The sequence below is a fragment of the Tupaia chinensis genome, unplaced genomic scaffold, assembly GCF_000334495.1.
Source record: "Tupaia chinensis unplaced genomic scaffold, TupChi_1.0 Scaffold140095_1, whole genome shotgun sequence".
Taxonomy (NCBI): Eukaryota; Metazoa; Chordata; class Mammalia; order Scandentia; family Tupaiidae; genus Tupaia; species Tupaia belangeri.
In genome coordinates, this window is record NW_006199974.1 from 598,378 (window position 1) to 621,732 (window position 23,355).

Here is a 23,355-nt window from a genome sequence, read left to right on the forward strand (position 1 = left end):
CTAGTGAATGGCAGCAATATACTGAGTCGTCGGGAAAGTCATGATTCATTTTTTCATAGGAAAAGAGAAAAATATGTTATGACTTTCCCAATGACCTACTGCATTAGAAATTTGGCCTTAGTTCCAGGAATAGTTCTGTTTTGAGTATGGATAACTTCCTTGTCTTTGAAAGTGATGGTCTAGGACTGACCATATAAACCAGTTCTTGTCAGTGGGACATGAAGAGAGGTATAAGAGCTTCTAGAACATTTCTTCCTTATTCTGAAAAGAGATCTACTGCCAGCCTGGCTCCTAGTTGATGTGAACATAGAAGAATTTAACCTAAATTGCTACCAGCAATCATTCTTTGATTATAAGGAAAACCATCCTAATGAAACCAGACCTGTAGACAGCAGAGTGTAGAGACAGAATCTGGATTCTTGTTGATACTTGAGTTCTTAGAACCAACCCTAGCATTGGGCCACATTGCCAATCTGTGAAGTAGTACATTTTCTTGTTGTTTAAGTTACTTTGGGTTGGTTTTTTATTTGCAGACAAAAGCAATAGACTTCTGAATAGTTTAAATGTAGTCTTAACAATCAACAGCATGAAAGTTATTCTTAACTAGAATTAGTAAAGTATCTGAATTTTCTTTTTACTTTGGAAAGAAAGGGTTGAAATGAAGTATATAATATGCATTACCACGAACTTATTTTTGCAATAATTTGATGACATTCAGAGTTGGCTGCTTTTGAAATAGTAGAAGGCAGGATAGTATACCAGATAATATATATCAGATAATCTCTATCATATTCAGATAATCTCTATCAGATAATCTCTATCATATTCAGTTTAGGAATACATTGTTTTATAAGTTCTGGATCAAACAGCTAATAATTCATAACCAGTCTAAGTAAGGAAAGCATTTTGTGATCACATGTGAGGAGAACTTAACGAAGTTCCCTTCATTTCAATGTCTTACATTTCTTCTACCACTTAGGCATACAATATTTACATTCCTCATTAGAAAAATTCTGTAGGGTCATCCAAGAAAAGTTGCATGTAAAATAACTGAGATAAAAGTAATGGTTAAACAACTTTTCAAAAAAAGTTATGGCTCACCCAGTTAAACTTTTTGGAGAGGAAAGCTTCTGAGTAGCAGAATCAGGAATCAATTTACTTCAGTTTAATAGATATTTATTGGAAACTATTGCTATAGCAAGCGATATGCAGTACACTAGGGATATGGAAATTAATAAGACCACATATCAGAGTGTAAGGTACTTACTGTTTAGAGATCAAGAATGTGGAAACTCTTCAGTTCAGTGTGAATTGTGCACAGTAATCTTTGTGTAAAAGTGTAGGAACACAGAGTAACAAATGATTATATAACTCAATTATCTGGCCCAAGGAAGGCTTTACAAAATGGTTACTTAATAATACTTCTCATAACTATCTGTTTAAGAAAGAAAATAAAATGAACCACAGAAAAGTCTATGGGAGCATGCTAGGAATAGTGAGAAAAACACACTTTTAGATGTTTTTGCTGTATGGCACATGCACTCTCTAAAAAGACAGATAAAGTGAAAAATCACTCCCAGGGAGGATGGCCATGCCACAATCCCTTCTCCATTCTTCTCTCTGGACCGTGGGCACGCACGCATATGGCTCCTGGCATGAGTTTAAGCGACCAAGTCCAGGACTCAAACTGCCGTCAACTACATGGGAGTCCAGTGACGTAGCCATTACGCCATCTGCTGTTCTCAGAAAAAACACACTTTATACACGAGATTAACTAATTTCTGACCCAAATTTATAATTTATTAGTTCTGTGACCATAGGCAACTCATTTATTCTTTTCTCTCTTTTTACATTATATAAAAGTCAATATGTTGCATTAATTTTTGTGAGAATTATTATAGCTACTACTCTCACCTAGTATTTATTGAATGATTACTATGTTTCAGGCACTATGCAAAGCACTATTTATTTATATTTAACTAGAGGGTGTGCTTGCCAGAGGGAGACAAAGAGTCAGAGAGAGATGGAGAAGACAAACCAACCTCCGTGAGAAATGGTGATGCTGCAATCCCTTCTTTTCCATTTCTTCCTCCTTTCAGGATTTTGGACACACACACACAAAGTGTTTCTTAAGCTACTGATTCTGGAACTCTAACTGCAGAATTGGCCATGTGGGTTCCAGCTGCCCTAACCACCAGGCTGTTGATCTTGCCCTGCATACTTTTCCTTAGGTAAACGCTTCATGTTCTTATGTGGCATGTATTAATATGGCCTCATTTCTAGTTGGTGATATCGAGGTATGATCAGGTAAAATAATTTCCCCACAATTGTCCAGTGTCATAGCAAAAAATGAAGACCAAGCATTCAGTATGCTTTTAAGGCTTCTTTCGTTGAGTCACTTTCCTGTCCTCTTACCTTCTCCCTATTTTCAGAATTATTAGCCTTCCTTAATATTCATCCAGTCTCTTTTTGTGTAGTTAAAAAATACTTACTGTTGTAAATAGTACCAAAAGTAAGTTTTGGTAGTTGATCATAGGATTATGAAATACTATTTAAGAATCAGGGTATATGTACAAGTTAAGAACCAAGTAGTGGGACCAGCAGATGGTGTAATGGTTACATCCCTGGACTCCCACATAGTCGCTCTCTGTCTCTTTGGCACATGCACTTTATTTTTTTGTTACTATTATTTTCCAATTCGATCAAACAGAGAGAGAGAAGGAAAGTGAGAAAGCAAGACACCAGGTCTAGGACTTGAACCACAGTTAGCCATGTGGTAGTCCAGAGCCTTTGACCACCGTGCCATCTGCTGGCCTCCAAAAGTCTCTTAAAAGAGAAAAAAAAAGTAATACTCAAAAGATTTTTTTTCTTTGATTTTTTGCTCTTCATCTTATAAATCCCTTAATCCAGTGTTCTTAATTTATTCGAGCAGTATGACAAATGCCATGGCTGAATATTGGAAAAAGACCTGGAGACAAAGGCGTTTCTTTTTATTCATTCATTCATTCATTCATTTATTTATTTATTTTTGAGGGTCTTTTTTTGCTATAGGGTGTATGTGCTCGCCAAAAAGACAGAGAGAGACAGAGAGACATGAAAGCAAGAAATCACCCCTGAGGGGGGATGGTCACACCACAGTCCCTTCTCCTCCATTCTCCTCTTAGGATCCTTGGCATGCACGCACACGCGCTTGGCATGAGTTTAAGCCACCAGGTCTGGGACTCAAACCACAGTTGACTACCAGGGAGTCCAGCAACATAGCTGTTACACCAACTGCTGGTCCCAAAGTAATTTCTATATCTAGTCCAAGACAGAAAATATAATCAAGTATTAGTATGAGAAGCCAGGCCAACTCCCATTGTCACACAATGCTTCCCTTCTCGATAATAGAATAAGTTGTTGAATACATAGATTTTGGTCATACATATACTTTGATATACAGCACTGTACTATATAAAATATAGTAGACATGACCCTTCTTTTCTCAGACTATAGGGAGACAAGCACCTACCTCTATTCCTAGTACATTGTTGGTACTATAGAAACACAAAATAAGTGGGGCCGGCAGGTGGCATGGTGAATAAGGGCGCTGGACTCCCACATGGCCAACCACGGTTCGAGTCTCGGACCTGGTGGCTTGCTTTCTCACTTTCTCTCTCTCTATGTCTTTCTGGTCAAATTTAAAAAATAAATAAATAAATAATAAAATGAATGAATAAATAAAATTAAATACATAATTCTTTTAGAAAAGAAACACAAAATAAGGAATAAAAAATGAATTTACAGATAAATATTTTATTTATTTCATTAAGAGTAGCCAATTGGAAAGAGTATTAGTGGCTTAAAGAAAACAAAAACAAATGTTGATCATTTGTTTAGCTATATAGAAAATAAATTATATTATTTAAAAATCTTACAAATGCCACAGTTTACATATCAGGTTATAATTTTTAAATAGTTATATAGGGTGTTATACATCCTAATTTATAAATCCTTATATAACATCTGAAATGGATGTGTAAATAAACACAGTCCAGAGTAGAAAACAGTATGTTTTTTGCCAAGTTGCTAACAATAATAGTATATTCCTTTACATTCCATGTAATTGTAATCTATATGGGATTAATTTATCCTATATTTTAGGTATTTCTTGATGATCTGGGCCTGTAGATTTTACCTTGTATTGCCAACCATGTGAAATGTAAAGGCCAGAAATTCACTGTTTTTTTCGTACCTGCAAGTTAACTTTATTAATTTTTAAAGAATTATTTTATTAATTAATTAATTAATTATTTTAATTTGTTATAGGGCACATGCAGCAAATTACTTCTGAGTTGCTTCAGAAACATTCAGTTAATTGCACTCAGAAAGTATTCTGTGGTTGCAGAATCTCAGTCTCCTCAAAGACCCTCCTATTCACATAAAAAGCCAAATATCTGTGAAAGGGAACCAACGATCACTTCATAGGCTTCATTGCATTTTGGCATTTTTCATAATTGTTCCCTAAGAGAATGTTGATCTCTGGTCTCTTTTGATAAAGTTAATGAATCTTGGAACATCCTTACTTTAGTACAATTTCATAATCTCCCTGAAGTCCTAACTCTGTCTTACAAAACTTTTAGAATTGTAGGTATAGTTACATAAATATTTTTAAAATAATTATTGGTACATGATACATGAGTTTAGTTTCTTTTTAAATCCTTTTTGTTTTTTAAATGTCAGAAGGTATGTGCACCAGAGAAAGATAATCTGACACCTCCCCCAATGGGGTGTGGTCACACTGTCATCCTTTTTCTTTTTTTGGAGAGATTTTCACTGTAGGGCGCGTGCGCTCACCAGACAGACAGAGAGAGACATAGAGACAGAAAGCGAGAAATCATCCCCCAGGGGGGATGGTCACACCGCAATCCCTTCTCCTCCATTCTCCTCTCAGGATCTTGGGCACGCACACGCGCCCGGCGTGAGTTTTAAGCCACCGGGTCCGGGACACGAACCGCGGTCGACTACGTGGGAGTACAGCGACATAGCCATTACGCTAACTGCTGGTTCCCTGTCATCCTTTTTCTTCCATTTCTCCATTCCATCAGAATTTTGGACATGCAGATATACATGCCTGGCATATTTATCAAGCAACCAGGGCTGGAATTTGGACTGTCATTACTCATGAGATCTGACTCTGTATGCACAGGGCTTAAATGCTGTTACTGGACTGATCCATCAGTTTGGATTTCTTTGCAAGAGAAATTTAATGACTTTAGATAGAACCAGGTGAAGATGATTGTTGTTTATTGTCATTCAACTAAGAACTCTGAATTCAGCTATTGTTCAGCCTTCTTTTCCTTTTTGTATGGTATACTTGAAAATGAGAATTCTTACTAGTATAATACTGAAAAATGACCTGAGAAACAATTTTTTATAACTTGATTATAACTTCAACTTGGACTAGGTACAATATTTTTTACTTTGATTGTAGATTAAAATCATTGATTGTTGGTACCAGCAGATGGCATAATGGTTATGTTGCTGGACTCCCATGTAGGTGACCATGGTTTGAGTTCTGGACCCGGCAGCTTAAAACTCATGCAGGATGCTTGTGCGTTCATGACCAAGATCCGAAGAGGAGAATGGAGCAAAACAAACAAACAAAAAGATTGATTGTTACTAAACCAGCCAAACATTAACTTCTCTTGAAGTTTATGGAAATCATTGTTACTTAGGACCTCTGCTATAATGATTTTCTCCTTAAAAATATTTTACCACTCTTTTATAACTTTTTATTTAGGAGAGCGCATTTTATCTACTTATTAGAGTAACAAAATATGTCATCTACAAAATTAAGTACCATAGTATGTATATTAAAATTAGTTGATTTTTGGGAACCAGCAGTTAGCGTAATGGCTATGTCGCTGGACTCCCACGTAGTCGACCACGGTTCGCGTCCCGGACCCGGCAGCTTAAAACTCACGCTGGGCGCGTGTGCGTGCGTGCGTGCCCAAGATCCCGAGAGGAGAATGGAGGAGAAGGTATTGCGGCGTGACCATCCCCCCTGGAGGATGATTTCTCGCTTTCTGTCTCTATGTCTATCTCTGTCTGTCTGGCGAGCGCACGCGCCCTATAGCAAAAAACCTCTCACAAAAAACAAGATTAGTTGATTTTTCAAACTAGTTTTATATGGATACAGATAATTCAGAGTGATGAAAATTCCCAAAGTAATTCTGTTTGGACTAAACGTAGCAATCAAGAAAAAACCAGTGATTTCAGGATAGAGAATTTCTTGAAATGAAAGGTGCCTTAAGGGAGACAATATGTAGAATCTAGGTAAAATTTTATAAGCTAAAATAAAGTACATTTCTGGTTTTTCTTACAGAATTATTTGAGAGACAGTGTATGATGGAAATAATATGGATTTGAAATCAGAAAGCTAGTATTTGAACCATGTATTTATAGTCTATGACTTTAGCACATTAGGAAATTGTCTTCTTTCAGAATTCTTGTTAAAATAATGCATATATGTACATTGAAATACAGAGTGCCTATATGTAATCTAGTCTCAATACATAGGTAACTACTTAATATACCTCTGTACATTTAATGTAAGAAGTATGTCTTATAGAACATTTTTCTTACCTGTCAACAGTATGTATGTTCATAATTCATTTAAATTCAGGTATTTCACTGCATAGAGAACAAAATTTGAAAAAAAAACCAACAAATTAATTTTATTTTTGTTTAAAATAGAAAACAAAAAATAAGAAGGACTTGGAGCAAAGAAATAGCCCTAGAGAGGACACATTGTGCTCTCAAGTATAGTTTTTCAGATGACAACCACCAAAATAAAAGGGTGTTATTCTACTCGGAAAGAGCTGGTTTTCAGTTATGTTCAATTATATACTGTGTTTTATAAAACAGTCTGTTTAATGAATTCATCAAATTAGTAACAATTATTAGTCTAAACTAAAATATTTTTATGTATAACTAGAAAGAAATTCAAGGGACCAGCAGTTAGCATATTGGCTATGTCGCTGAACTCCCATGTAGTCGACCACGGTTCAAGTCCTGGACCTGGTGACTTAAACTCATGCCGGGCGTGTGTGCGTGTGTGCCCAAGATCCCAAGAGGAGACTGAAGGAGAAGGGATTGTGGCATGGCCATCCCCCCTGGGGGGTGATTTCTCACTTTCTGTCTCTCTGTCTCTCTCTGTTTGGCGAGCATACGCGCCCTATAGCAAAAACCTCTCAAAAATATTCAAACTAAATTTGGTTTTCACTCTATGTGTCAGATACCTTTAATAAAAGAGAAATCTAGAGACCAGTAGTTGGAGTAATGGCTATGTCACTGGATTCCCAGGTAGTCGACCACGGTACTAGTCCCAGACCCAGTAGCTTAAACTCACACTGGGCACGTGTACATGTGTGCCCAAGATCTTGAGAGGAGAATGGAGGAGAAGGGATTGTGGCATGGCCATCCCCCCTGGGGGGTGATTTCTCACTTTCTGTCTCTCTGTCTCTCTCTGTTTGGCGAGCATACGCGCCCTATAGCAAAAACCTCTCCAAAAAATATATAGAGAAATCTAGAGGGCTAGTCTTACGGCACAGTGTTTAAGGGAGCTGGCTAGATCCACATGTCAAGCCACTGGTGGCACTGGTACCTTGAGAAACATGCCAGGCACATAAGCACACATGCTCAAAATCCTTTTTGAATAGAAAGTAGGAGTAGGGAGTGTAGTGTGACCCTATTCCACTAGGGGATCCTTTCTCCTTTTCCCTCCTCCTTTCTCCTTCCTCTCTCTCTCTCTCTCTGGCTTTCTCTCTCTAGTAAGCACCCTTGCCCTTTGACAATTAAAAAAAGAATTCTAGGAATGATTTGGAACTTATAAAATTGTAGTCTCTTAAATCATATGTGACTAAATTAGCTAAAACTTTTCAAACTTAAAATATTTTTGTGCTTTTTCTCTGGTTTAGCAAAAATATAATTGATATTTATATGACTTGTAAGACTAGTTTCTGTGATTAATTATTATAAATGCATATGTTTTAGTAAGAGGCTTTTTCAGTTCATGTTTCTTGAAATTTGTATTGAAAACCACAGAACACAGTATTCTTACATAAAGGAATATAAACTAATGATAAAGTTATTAAAATGAGTTTATGACTTAATATGAGAAAAAATAAAATAGAGATTTCTTTAAAGATATAAAAATTATTGTTTTTTAAAAGAATTATTTGTTTAAATTTATTTATTGTCATTATTATTATTATGTACTTTTTTAAAAATTTGACCAGAGGGAGAGGGAAAGTGAGAAAGCAAGCCATTAATACTTAGACTCAAACTGTAGTTGGCCATGTGGGACTCTGCAACTTAGCTACCACTTCACCTGCTGGTTCTGAAATTACTGTTTTATAAAAAATTATTTTTAGAGAGAGATTCTTGCTTTGTTTCCTAGGCTGGCCTTGAACTTAAGATTCTACTGCCTTAGCCTTCCAAGTAGCTGGGATTATAAGTACAACTACTTTGCTCAGTTCAAAATTATGCAAATACATTGACATACATTTTACATTGACATACATTTTACATTGACATAGATTTTCTTGAGTTCCTTTAGAAAGAACTTGGTTTCTTTTAGAAGTATAAAATTCAGATAGAAATTTCTCTTTTTAAAAATAGATTTCTCAGTAAAATGAATAAACATATGGTTTATAATACTTCTTACTCTGAATTAACTGTATAGGTAACCTAAATATTCATATATGTAAACACAATAGAAAGCATGTGTTTTCTTGTGCTTTATCTTAGGATAAATAAAATGTGATAGAAAGCACAGAGCTCTTTACTATATTTAATCTTGTATGTATGTTTTACATAACCTACCTTCCCAAGTGTATTTTTTTGTTGTTGTTATGACTTGCCTATATTTAATCCACAGTTTACTAAAGTATTTTTACAAACATGCAGAAAGAAATTTAGAATCATGAAGAAAATGTTAATGTTAGTTCTGTTTTGATTGAATATCTCTAAAAAGTAAAATTCATAGACTCCAGTAAAGATTTGAGAGTTGCTAAAATGAGAAATACCTTAGAGAGGCATATTTATGGAAACCAGGTAAAACTTTTCACATTAAAAGTAATTAGACTTTAGGGTCTGGCAGGTGGCGTGGTAGATAAGGGTGCTAGACTCCCACATGGCCGACCACAGTTCAAGTTCCAGACCTGATGGCTTGCTTTCTCACTTTCTCTCTCTTGCTCTCTCTGTCCCTCTCTTGTCAAATTAAAATAAATAAAGTTCAATAAAATAATTCTTTTTAAAAAATTAGACTTTATAGCTTTCTAAATCGACCAAATACTTGCTCATCTGAAAAGTCATGACACATTTTTGCATAGAAAAAAATACATCATGACTTTTTCAACAACCCAATATAATGCTATTCATGAATTTCTTTCTTCTGAAGATATATGTAGAGAAGCACTTATAAAATGTGTATTATTTTTAAAAATATGCAGTAATAAGTGCTTAGGTACCCACCAGCTAGGTTAAGAAGTATCATTACAAGTTTTTAAAAAACATTGCTTTTTTGTTTTTTGAGAGATTTTTGCTCACTGGATAGAGACAGAAAGTGAGACACCAGTCCCCGGGTGTATGGCCACACCACAATCCTTTCTCCATTCTCCTCTTGGAATCTTGGTCACACTCATGGCTGGCATGAGTTTTAAGGCACTAGGTCCAGGACCGGAATCACGGTCCAGTATGTGGGAGCCCAGCAATGTAACCATTATGCCATTTGCTGGTCCATATTTTTTAACATCTTCTTTACTTCTTACCCAAAAGTATCCTTTATCTTAGAATTTGTATTATTTTTCACATTTTTGTTATAGTTTTACCAATTTTGTGTGTATCTCTAAGAGTACATTGCCTGTTCATGAGCATTTTCTAGTGCATGCTGTTTTTCTACTTTTTTTACTGATGTATATGATATTTTATTTTTAGACTGTCATAGTTTTATCTCTTATCCATTTTAATATTGATAAGCATTGGGGCCAGCAGGTGGCATGGTCGTATCTTTCTTGGTTACATTTTTTCTAGAATATAACTTTATTTTACAGTCTAAACCACAACATGTTTATGTACCTTCAAACAAATGAAAAAGGTAATAATTTTGATCAATTTTGTTTTGTGTAATGCAGTAAAGAGTGAGGGACGATTCCAATAACAATTTGGAATAGTTTAAATGAAAAGTTCCTTTAGAAAGCATATATGTGTTGGGGCCAGCAGATAGTGTAATGGTTATGTCGCTGGACTCCCACATGGGAAACTGCTGTTCAAGTCCCAGACCTGGCAGTTTAAAAATCACACCATGGTGTGTGTGTGCATGCATGCCCAAAATTCTGAGAGGAAAGTGGAGAAGAAGGGATTGCAGCATGTCCAACCCCCTGGGGGGTGATTTCTCGTTTTCTGTCTCTTGTGCGAGCATATACACCCTATAGCAAAAATTTCTATAAGAAAAAAAAACAGTATATATGTGAATATCAGGTAAAAATTCCCAAACTGAAATAAATACTTTGTAAACTTTTTATTTTATGTGTAATCTCAATAATATGACTGTGACGGTTTTTGCTGTGGTTAGTATATTAGGAAGTATCTTTAAAAAGATCATGCAAAGTGTGTATTATGAAAAAAAAACTATGCATGGATTTTAACTTTTTTTGGTGCCAAAATGAACTTTATTTCCTTTTTTCATAAACTTTTAGAAGCACCTATGTTTAAGTGTTTTTCTCTCATTATTTTGTCTATTGTGATATTATTTGTGTTGACATTGTGTTTAGTCCATTGTCTAAAGTTCTTTTACATATATACAGAAAGAAACTAAGAATTCTGCTTTCATTGATTATGCCAAAGAAGCAGAAACCAAGGACTTCAGGACAGATGTGGATATTGTTGAAATAAAAAATGCCTTAAGGAAGCACATATATAAAGCTCAGGTAAAACTTGAGATTTTGTATAATGTCCTATGTTTCTCAAGTGCAATCAGAATTATCTTTCGTTAATATGTTCAGTATGCCTTAAAATAACTTACTTAGTTCATTAATCCATCTTATTATGAACAGTAATCTATTTGTACCTTTAATAAATATGCTGACTTCTATGCTATTACTCAATACTGTTACAGTTTAATTATGTGTTTATAGAGTATTGTAACTTTTTGCTGGATGTTTGCTAGTCTGATGTTGGAGGGTAAGAGATAGAGGGTCTCCTTTCAGTTATCCTGGTTCTGCCTCATTCTTACTCTTAGGCCTTGTATTTTTGGATTTTGAGGGTAGGACTTTCTCCGTGCTCTTACTTTACCCCTATTTCCCACCTTGATGGTAGGAACTCTAATGATTTGGAGCCAATATCTTTTCCAGTACTTTTCTTTCCCTTTATCTCTCAGATTCTTGATTATCAACTGTTCTATAGGGACAATAGAGTTTGCTGTCTTTCCCACAGAGCTGTAGTTCACCTTCCCAAACCTGGCTCTAAGGGAGGCTTTCTTTAGCATGAGCACCCAGTGAGGTTCTCAGAAAAGATCCTGCTGGTAGGTAGAAAGTCATCTTCTATCTTTGATTCCAAACAGTTTTGAACTTTCATGCTAGCCTTCACCAGGCTTTTACCATGTAGTTATAGGTTTTAGCAGACATATCCAATTACCTGAGACATTCTTTACAGACAGAGGAAAAAACATGGACTAGCTGATAGCATAATGGTTATGTTGCTAGACTTATGTGTAGTTGACAGTGGTTTTAATATCAGACCCAGCAGCTTAAAACTCGCACTGGGACTGTGTCCATGTTGCCCAGAATCCTGAGGAGAGAGAGGAGGAGAGGGGATTGCGGTGTGGCCATCCCCACTGTAGGGGGTGATTTCCCGATTTCTGTCTCTCTGCCTCTTTGGCAAGCATACATGCCCTATATAGCAAAAATCTCTTTTAAAAAAGGAAAAGAAAAAGAAAAAAAAAATTACAAAATTGTAGAAACAAAAAAGACCTCATATTGTCAAGGCAGTACTGTACCAAAAACAAAAAGCATTGGGTGCATCTCACTATCCAACCTTAAAGTATATTATAAAACAGTGGTAATCAAAACAGCATGGTACTAGGAAAAAATAGATATATAGACCAGTGGAACAGAAAAGAGAATCCAGAAATAAATCCCAAATCATATAGTCATCAGATCTTTAATAAAGGATATAAAACAATGCAGTAGAGAAAAAGTCTTTTTAACAAACAGAGTTAGAAGAACTGGGTATCCATCTGCAGAAAAATGAAACTGGACCCCTATCTCTTACCATTAACTAGAATTAACTCAAAATGGATCAAAGGTTTAAATATAAAGATTAACTACAAAACTACTAGTAGAAAATGTAAGAGAAACTTTTGAAGGCATTTGAATAGGCAAAGATTTCTTAAATCAGACCCCCCTAAAACACAGGCAATGGTCTTTAAAGTAAACAATTGGGACTACAACAAGCTAAAAAGTTTCCTCACAGCAAAGGAAACTAAAACTAGAGTGAAAAGACAACCCACGGAATGAGAGAAAATATTTGCAAATTATTCCTCAGACAAAGTATCTACAATATCTAAGGTTCTCACACAGTTCACCCATTTAAAAGAAAATGGATAATTCAATTAAAAATGGGCAAATGAATTGTGTAGAGAGCTCTCCAAGGAAGACTTCTGAATAACCAAGATCATGAAAGAATGTTCAAAGACAATCGTTATAAGGGAAATGAAAATTAAAACTACAATGTGATATCATTTAATCCCATTCAAAATGGCTAATATTAAAAAATAAAAAGTGACGACTGTTGACAAGACTGGTGAAAAGGGAGCTCTCTTACCGTTTTGGTGGAAATGCAAATTAGTCCAACCTCTGGAAAACAATTGGAAAGACATCTGTATATCCATGTTTATTGCAGCATTATATACAATTGCTAAAACATGGAACCAACCTAACTGTCCAAACACTAATGACTAAGTTGAAAAACAGGCACATATGTACTATGGAATATTACTGAGTTGTAAAATACAATGAGAGCCTATCTTTTCACTCAGATTGGATGGCTATAGAAGACATAATGTTGAGCGAAGTGAGCCAGACTTGAAAGATACACATTACGTATCCCTACTCAGTTTGTATTGAGTGCTATAGCAGAGGTTGAGAGACATGAAAATGTGATGGTGGAGAGGATGGGTATATATGCTAGAGACATTATGGGGGGACAGTGGATGGTAGAGAGCAGATGGTGGAGGGTGGATGTGTGGTACAAGGGAAGTAAACACTTGACAGATGGAAAAATAGAAAAAAAGAAAAAATCGAACTTGTTCATTGTGAAATTAAATTCTGTAGTGTAGCAGGTTATTTCACTAGTTGGTTTAATTATATGTGCTCATCAGAATTAAAGTATGCATGATAACATTAATAATTCATTTTTTTTTCCTTCTGTGGACCCTTATAAAAAATGTTCTCTCTGTTTATATAATATAAATGCTAAGGACAAATGATCTCTTTAGATCTTCAAAGTGAATATAACCTAACCTTAGCTTTTAAGTTATTTTAATTCAAATAGTGAAAAATAGATAATACTCATTCTCAGGAACATGCCATTACCCTAAAAATGGTGAAAGTCACTAGTTGGAGCTAATATGAGTATCAGATTAATTATAGCTATTAATATATTCTTCAGTATGTTTTGTATGTTTGAACAGGGTTTTATATTTTGTAAGCTGAATTGTATTTTTTTAACCAAGGAATGTTAAATTTTAATTATGTGATTGTTGTTTTGTAGGCTGTCAGATACAACTGCATTAGAATAGAAAAACAACCAGTATACAATGTAGAGGTAAGGGACTTTGAAGGAGGGTGGTAAGGGTGGCAAAAAAAGCTTTCTATTTTGTTAATTTGATTTTTTACAACCAAACTTCCTTTTAAATTTGAAATCAGTTTCTCTAATCATAAATAAAAAAGGAAAAAAACTGTTCTAAAATCTCAAAATACAATTCTAGAGTAGTAAAGCTGATCATAAATATTAAAAACTTTGTAGTCATGACAGGTGAAATACAGATCCCTGTTTTCATAGTTCATAACTTTCATAATTACTACTTTAAGATTAAATTTTAATATAGTAATTATAAAAATGTTTTATTTTATGCATTTATTTATTTAAAATTGTTTTATTCTGTGTAGCTTTTCAGAGTGTTTTTGACTCTCAACTAATTCACAGTAGTTACTTTTATTAAAAACATTTTGACCAAGGTTATTTTGTGAGACTTAAGAGTAATTTGATTCTCTAATCACATTGTTACTTCTGGCAAACATTGATTTTGCTTGATGATTTTTTTATGTATTTAGGATATTTTTAATAGACATAGTTTGCTTCAAGTTTAAAAGAAAAATCATAAATAATTTTTCACCTATAGAACCTTTTACTTGTAGCTCTTACTAACGTCTCTCTTAAAATCAACATTTACAAATATCTTTTAAAGCTTTTCTTTTGGAGCTAGTATTATCCCTTATTATTTAATGTTATAGACAATAATAAATATAAAAATTAATCATATATTTTTCAATGCCTTATCATTGTAAAACATCCCTATACATCAAGCTTTTGAACCACATAACAGCCCTGTCAAGTAGTAAGGGCATGAATTATCTCTATTTTCCAGATGAGGAAACTAAAACTCCTTATTAATTTAAAATTTGATCTCAGAATTTCACCTTTTCTCCTCTTTGAGTCATTGAATCTTTCCTTTCTTAGGTTAAAAATGCTGAATTTCCCAGAGGTGTATTAAATTTAATTGAAAGCCTCATAGAAGGACAATTTTTTAAAGAAGCAATCGAGGAACTTGCCTCTTTGCAAGCACGTTATATCCCTCCTGTATGCCTTCTACATGCTCTTCTAGAGAATGTTCTACAGGTAAGAGCTATCTTAAGGGTTTATACTCTTTTTTAAAAAATATTAAAATGTGAACATTTTCTAATTTTTTGTTTTGCAGTTTATTTTGTTTTTCCAGTGGTGTTCTTTTTTCCATTTTAGTAGGAAATTCAGTACCCATTTGTTACCACTTTTCTATTTTTTAAATTATACAATAGGTACTATTCTAAATGCTATAGCTTATTAGTTTCTCAGAATTTCCAAAGTACTTTTCCCTTGGAAGAAAAAACGTTATCTGATTTTTTTTCATGGCAGTAAAATATCTAACAAAAATCATATTATAGTGACCTAGAATGCCATTTGGTAAATTACCCTCTTATTTTATTGAAAATACTTATTTTTATTTATAGTATACATAGGGAATGAACATACTTCTTAAACTGTGAAAAACAATAGGAGCAGCTATTCAAAGGTGGCTTTCTAATCATGTTCTTGGGAACCAGCAGTTAGCGTAATGGCTATGTCGCGGGGCTCCCACATAGTCGACTGCGGTTCACGTCCTGGACCCGGTGACTTAGAACTCATGCCAGGCGCGTGTGCGTGCGTGTCCAAGATCCCAAGAGGAGAATGGAGGAGAAGGGATTGCAGCATGACCATCCCCCCTGGGGGGTGATTTCTCGCTTTCTGTCTCTATGTCTCTCTGTCTGTCTGGCGAGCGCACGTGCCCTATAGCAAAAAACCTCTCAAAAAAAAAAAAAAAGGTGGCTTTCTAATCATGTTCTTTATCAAGGTACCAGGTGAAAAACATAGCAGATATAAGCTGTGTCAAATTAATGTTTCATGAAACTTTCTTAAATTTAGTTCCTTTCAGATGACATTTGAGAACTCCTAATCTCACTATAATCATGAAAAGGAAAATGAACACTTCATGTAAGCTTGTTCTAATAGCTAGGATTACGTAATGCATAGATACATTTTTGGAGTGTGCCCTTCACTCATTTGCAGTATTTAATTGACTAAACATGATACTTCCATCTGATCTCCTTTGCTCAAATTCTTATATTTGGCAAGAAAGCTAGACCAGGGTTATTCTAGTTTTAGACCGAAGTAGCTAGTAAACCTGTACTTTTAGCTACAGTGTTTTATTTGTTTATTTATTTTTAAATAATAGGATAACATAGATACGTTTTCTGGTCGCTACTTTCATATATTGTCAGCTCTTCTTCACCTGCATCCTCCTTGGAAGTCCCCAGCCATGTCAAGATATTACTTAGAGCTGTTTCAGTGTCCTACTTGTATGAAAGGTGCATGGTCTCTAGTAGAAGTGCTTATCAGGTAAGGATTTCACATATAAGGATACTAAATTTTATCTAGTAGTAGTTATGTATTTTTTTAGGTACTGATGAAATATAATTTCTATTTTTTAGAAAATGCATGTGTGCTATATTTTTGTGTGTTATATTTATTGCAAAACACAAAGGACAAGTTTATATTGAACACTCATCAAACTGTTTAAAGTTCAGAGTGTATATGAGATGGACTCAACTAGAAAGCCACATTTAAAAAAACTTAAAGCAGAATTCTAAGTTTGCTTATTGTTTTTAAAATGAGAAAGATTAATATATTAAATATGTATATCACCAAATTTTTGTTATTGATAGTATAAACATTTATAACTATGAAATATATATTTAGAGTTTCTGTTATTTTTTTTCAGCTAGAAATTTGAATTTTGAAATAGAACTTAATGTTTTCTAAATATGCCATCTTTTTCATGCCTCATCACATGCTGTCATATGCCTACACCCTTCCTTTGTCTTCCAAGTATTAACTGTCTCTGGATATCCTTCCTGCTTCTCCCTAACAGAACTGTTTTCCCTTGTCTACTCTGATAGCTCTCTGTATCTGACAGTCCTTCTTTCAGAAGATTTTTTTTTTTTTTAATTTAACTGTTTAGTTTTAGGAAGTCTGTGGTAATGAGAAAGGACACTTCATTAGCCAGGCAAAGGCTAAGCCTTTGGTTAGCTCTTTGAAATAATAAGGATTCACCTTTGATTTGTGATACATATTTGGCTCTTTATAAGTTTCACATTCACAGATTCTCTCTCATTATCTCTTTGTGTGTGTGTGTTTGTGTGTGTGTGTCTATCTGTCTCTGCCTCTGACTCTGGCAATAACCTGTGCCCTCTGGCAAAATAAATCCAGTACAATTTAACAACTGTTTACATAGCATTTATATTGTATCAGATATTATAAGTAATCTAGAGATAACTTAAAGTATAGGGTAGGATGTACATAGATCACATGCAAATATCATGCATGGGAGGTCTTGGAACCAATATCCTATAGATACCAAGGTACTATAGTATTCGAAGCAAGTGAATTAACTGGCTAGCATGTATGTATTCTTTCAACAAATGTTTATTGAGTACTTACTGGGAACCAGGCACTATACTACATTTCAGGGATGAAACATGAATAAAATACTGTGCTTTCACGAGAACTAAGATGCAAAAACAGTATCAATACAGTAGCACTGTACTAGCAAAGGTATAGAGTGTAAGGGAACACCGTTTATGTGACTTTGCATCCTTCCAAATTTCCAAATCTGTTCCTTCTTTCATTACCATTACCTTTGCTTTGTTAATCTTGATTCAACTTTTTTTCTTTCTCTTCTATAGTGCCCCAGTACGCTCTTTCCTATGTGATCTTGTCATTTCCCAGATTAAAGTTCTTCAATGACTCATGTGTCCCTTATGGAAGACAATTTAAGTTCCTTAGCAAAACATGTAAGACCCTTCATGATTTAACCCTCTATAGGACCAGCAGATGGCATAATGGTTACATCGCTGGACTCCCACATAATCGCCTGTGGTTCAAGTCCGGGACCACAAGTCTGGCTTAAAATTCACAACGGGCGTGTGTGTTTGTGCACTCAGAATCTTGAGGAGAGTGGAGGAGTAGGGATTGAGGCATAGCCATCTTCCCTGGGTGGAGGGGAGGGGTGATTTCTCGTTTTCTATTTTTCTCTTTCTCTCTGATGAGCACACACACACACCCTGTAGCAATAATCTCTCTTTAAAAAGAAAAAAAAAACTTTCTATGTCTTCCTTTTCATCGTCATCACTCTCCAAATGTATCCAGTGATTATTTTCTATTTCCTATTCCTTTGCTTTTATGTTTTCTCTGCCTGTATATATTCTACCTCCTTGTATGCCATCTCACAAATATCAGACCAACTCCTAGTTATCCTTTAAAGTACAACTCAGATGTCACTTCCTAATTGAATTTTAAAGGAAATTTTTCTTTCCTTTGAGCTAAGCTTGTCACTCATGTCAGCTTATGACTTTCATTATTGTTGTTGTTTTAGAGATTTTTGCTACAGGGCATGCGTACTCACCAGAGAGACAGTAAGTAAAAATCAGCCCCAAGAGGGGATGGCCGCTCCACAATCCCTTCTACTCCGTTCTCCTCTTGGGGTTCTGGGCATGCACATGCTTGCACCTGGTATGAGTTTCAAGTCACTGAGTTTGGGACTCAACTTCATTAAGAAAGTCATTAAGACTGGGTGCTCAGTCTTAAACATTTCCATCCCCAGTAGCTACTATAATGCTTGGAACTTAGTGAATGTTTAATTTTGAATGCATTAATCCATGCTACAGGAGTTAGAATTTGGGCAGCCTCAAAGTAGGTATACTATTAAACAGTAATACCCAGGTTTAATTTCAAAACATTTGAGTTCAGGGACCAGCAGTTAGCATAATGGCTATGTTGCTGGACTCCTACATAGTCGACTGCGGTTCACGTCCCGGACCCGGTGGCTTAAAAACTCACGCCAGGCGTGTGTGTGCGTACCCAAGATCTCGAGAGGAGAATGGAGAAGAAGGGATTGCGGCATGGCCATCCCCCCTGGGTGGGGGGGGTCTCGCTTTCTGTCTCTCTGTCTGTCTGGCAAGCGCACACGCCCTATAGCAAAAACCTCTCAAAAAAAAAAAAAATTGAGTTCATGGAGTCTTAAAAGATAAGGTGACTAGAAAAATGGTAAGAGTTGGGACCAGCAGATAGCATAATGATTACATCTCTGGACTCTCACATAGTTGACTATAGTTCAAGTCCTGGACCTGATGGCTTAAAAATTCATGCCAGGCATCCATGCACAAAATCCTGAGAGGAAATTAGAGGAGGAGGGATTGTGGCATGGCCATCCCTCTTGGGAGGTGACTTTCTTCTTTCTGTCTCTGTGGCGAGTGCACATGCCCTATAGCAAAAAAAAAAAAAAAAAAAATTTTAAGGTAAGAGTACAAATTAGCTATTATATTAGTCTCTTTACTTTTATATATATTTGAAATATTTCATAATCCATATTTTTAGAAAAGAAGCTATGTTACCTATCTATAGCAGTTTCCAGACCAAGTAATTAAGTATATGGGGGTGGGGGATCTTATAGAACAGATTTAAGTATTAAATAAATTGTTGAATTTAATAGCCACTGGGCCGGCAGGTGGCATAGTGGTTAAAGGTGCCAGATACCCACATGGCTGACTGCAGTTTGAGTCTTAGACCTCATGACTTGCTTTCTCACTTTCTTTTTCTCTCCTTCTCTGTCTCTGGTCAAATTATAAATAATAACAAATGGAACTTAGTGAATGCTTAATTAATAAATAAATAGTTCTTTAAAAAAATTCATAGCCACTATGAATGTGGTATTCAAGAGGATAGCATAATTGGAGCCAGGTAGAAAATTACAAGTTCATTGTTGATATAATAAGGAAGTTGGGAGATTTATAATTAATAGAGTTACTTACACTCTTAATGTTCTGACTAATCTTACGTTCTCTTTTAAAATATACTATGAAACTGTGCCGTCTAACCCAGTAGCCACTGGAACATGTCTCTGTTTATGTTTAAATTTAATTAAGACTAACTAATTAAAATTTTAGGTCCTCAGGTGCACAAGTTACCTTTCAAGTGTCCCATAGAACATATCCTTCATCCTAGAAAATTCTTTTTGACAGATCTTTCTATGGAAGATAAAAAGGAAATAAAAGACTAAATTTTAAAAACTCAAAAACAGTAGCCCTAAATAACCTTCATTTATTAAATAATGAAAAAGAAAATAATCTCGGATTAAAAAATAAAAGGATTGTGGCAAGCATTGTAAATTGGTTGTTTGGAAGAACGTACTTGATAAAATTTGTGATTCTTTGTTCTTAGTGAAATAAAGACTAGAAAGGCAGAGAAATTAATAGTTGTTAAATATTACAGTCATTGATAAATAAAGGAATTTTGTATTATAAGACTTAAGTAGTCATGAAATATTCAATATGACAACTTCTCTTCTTAATGCCAGAGAGAGAAAGAGAGAGAGAAAAAAAATATTTCCCAATGGGGCCTACTCACACCCAATCCTGTTTTCCATCTCTTCTTGCACGTGTGCCAGCATGTTTTTTCAAGCTTCTAAGACCGGAATTGGAACCTCAATTGGCCATGTGGGATCTGGCTCCTTTTGCATGGCTTTTAACCACTGTGCTATGGGAATGGCCCAACATGGATTGACTTTTAAAGGATGAAACATTAATAAAAATTTGTTGAACTTGCATTAGATTTTGTTGAAAATCTTATTAAAATTCCAACAGTATTCTACACACACACAAACACAAAAATCTTTGTCCACAAATAACTCGTTGAATTGCTTGTACATTATAGATTGTTGGGTTCATGTTTTTCAGGTCTTGCCTTTTCAACGAAAGTTTCTGTCATCAAATTTCGAAAAATATTATTGACTCTAAGGTACTCCACCTGACACTGCTCAAATTTTTTTTAAATTTAGTTGAAAGCGAAGTACAACATCTGAGTCAAAAGTAAGTTCTAATCACAAAAAACCCCACATTTTTCTATATTTCTCTTGCTTTTATATACCATACTTATAATATTTATGTAGATATTTTTAAGAAATTATCTTGTTTTCTATTTTAAAATACATTTATTTTATGAACTCATTTCCAGACACTCCTTTAGTAGCATCGAAGTTTCATATGACCTTTTTGTATTTCCTCAGTTTACATTTTTATTTTTCATTTTCAGGATTTATGTATTTAATTTTTTAGTACTTGAATGTTTAAGTAAAAAGCTGTAAGTTCTAGGTTTAAATACTGTGTATAATACCCCTGATAAATTTTGCTTATGCCCTAAACTTGGAGATAGATTACAGTTGTATATATTGCTGTTAAATTTTTTTTGAGAGATTTTTTTTTTGCCATAGTTCACATACATTCACCAGAGAGACAGAAAGCAAGAAATGGGCCCCTGGGGGGGATGACCATGCCATAATCCCTTCTCCTTCATTCTCCTCTCAGGATCTTGAGCACGCATGCATATGCACTAGTGTGAATTTTTTTTTTTCTTTTTTTAGAGAGGTTTTTGCTATAGGGCACATGCGCTCGCTAGAAAGAGAGAAACAGGGAGAAGAAAGCGAGAAATCACCCCCCTCCCTCCAAGGGATGGCCACTCTGCAATCCATTCTCCTCTCAGGATCTTGGGCAAGCACGCACACGCGCCCAGCATGAGTTTAAGCCACCGGGCCTGGGACCAGCACTCTGGTTGGCTACATGGGAGATCAGCAACATAGCCATTACACTAACTGCTGTCCCAATTATTTTTTTTTTCTAAGAGAGATTTTTGCTATAAGGCACTCACATTCGCTGGAGAGACAGAAAGAGAGACAGAGAGGCAGAAAGCAAGAACTCACCCCCCCCATAGCTACCATGCAATTCCTTCTCCTTCACTCTACTCTCAGGATTTGGGGCACATGTCGAACCACAGTCAACTATGTGGGAATCTAGCAACGTAACCATTATGTCATCCACTAGTCCCGTGCCTGGTGTGAGTTTTAAGTCTCTGTGTCCAGGACTCAAACCGTGGTTGACTACATAGGAGTCCAGCAATGTAACCATTATGCCCCTACTGGTCCAGGTTATTGGTAATTCTGTTGAACTAAGACTATCATTTATGTTTTGTCCTTTATTATGATTATATGCTATAATCTTTATATATTATGTGTTCTTCCTATTTAAAAATTGCTAGTGTTTTTTGTTTTTTTTTTCCACAAAAGGTATGTTTAATAACTACTTTTGATCAAATTATAATATTTACTGTTTTTTTTAAAGATTTACTGTTTATTCATGTTTTCATTAGATTGTACAACTGGACAGATTCTCAGAAGATGACAGGAAAGGCAATTCTTCTTGAAATCTTTTGGTCAGGAAATGAGACCTCTGGGCTTTTAACCAAACCAGTAAATATGCTTTTGGAATGGACTATATATTCTTTCAAAGAAAAATGCAAGTCTAATGATGTAAGTAGGATTAATTTGTAACTAAATAATGGACCACAGGAAAAAGTATCTCAAATTGCATATCCTTTCCTCTTCCCTTTATCCTTTTAGTTACTTTCAAAAATTTAAAATTTATCCAAGCATATCACTGTTTTCTATTTAGTTTAGTCTTGGTTTGTGTGTGTGCGTTTTAAGTGTTCAGAGGGCACATACACGTGCCAGAGAGAGAGAGAGCAAAAGCACCCTCCCAATGGGGTATGGTCACACCACAATTCTTTTTCCTTTGTTTCTCCCATCTAATCAGGATTTGGGGTGCACATGCACACGTACCCAGTTTGTTTTTCAAGCTACTGGGTCTAGGATTTGAACTATAGTTGGTTATATGGGATCAGGCTCACTGTGTACAGGACTTAACCCTTGTGCAGTGAAACCAGCCAGTTTATCTAGTTTTTAGGTAAAAGATCTTTTGAGGGACTGGCAGATGGCATGATGGTTGAGGCTCTAGACTCCCATATGGCCCACCTTAGTTCAAGTTCCAGACCTGGTGACTTGCTTTCTCACTTCTCGCTGTCACGGTCTCTCTTTCTGTGTCTCTGGTCAAGTTGGGGTCGGGGGGAGTGCTAATAAATAAACAATTTGGTTTTTTTGGAGAGGTTTTTGCTATAGGGCGCATGCACTCGCCAGAAAGAGAGACTGTGCTGTTCAAGTCCTGGACCCAGCAACTTGAAAAACATACCAGCATATGTCCATGTGTATGCAAAATCTCTAGAGAAGGAGAAGGGATTTTGGCATGGCTATCCCCATCGGGAGGGATTATTTCTTTCTCTTTGTCCCCCACCCCCTGCAACCCTTTCCCCTACCATGAGCTCATATGCCTGTAGCTAACTAAAAAATAAAATTAAGATTTTAATTCTTTTGTTTATTGGCATTAAAAAGGGAATTTGTGAGACCAGTAGTGGTATATAGTTAAGGCACTGGACTCCCACGTAGCTAACTGTGGTTTTGGTCCTGGTAGCTTAAAAAGCACACCAGATACATGTGCACATGCCCCAAATCCAGAGAGAATGGAGGAGAAGGGATTGCAGTATGGCCTTCCTCCCAGGGTCGGGGGGGGATTTCCT

The 23,355-nt window shown here is 35.6% G+C and overlaps 1 protein-coding gene across 2 annotated transcripts in view; it reads left to right on the top strand.

Annotated features, from left to right (window-relative positions):
* Positions 1-23,355, top strand: part of SLF1 (SMC5/6 complex localization factor 1) — a 68,175-nt gene that overhangs the window by 20,701 nt on the left and 24,119 nt on the right. For both annotated transcript variants that reach the window (XM_027765987.1, XM_027765988.1), the window contains exons 5-10: positions 10,851-10,973; positions 13,816-13,869; positions 14,785-14,943; positions 16,073-16,236; positions 20,631-20,762; positions 22,096-22,255. In XM_027765987.1, the coding sequence (XP_027621788.1) occupies positions 10,851-10,973; positions 13,816-13,869; positions 14,785-14,943; positions 16,073-16,236; positions 20,631-20,762; positions 22,096-22,255 (792 nt within the window). The remainder of the gene's footprint in view (positions 1-10,850; positions 10,974-13,815; positions 13,870-14,784; positions 14,944-16,072; positions 16,237-20,630; positions 20,763-22,095; positions 22,256-23,355) is intronic.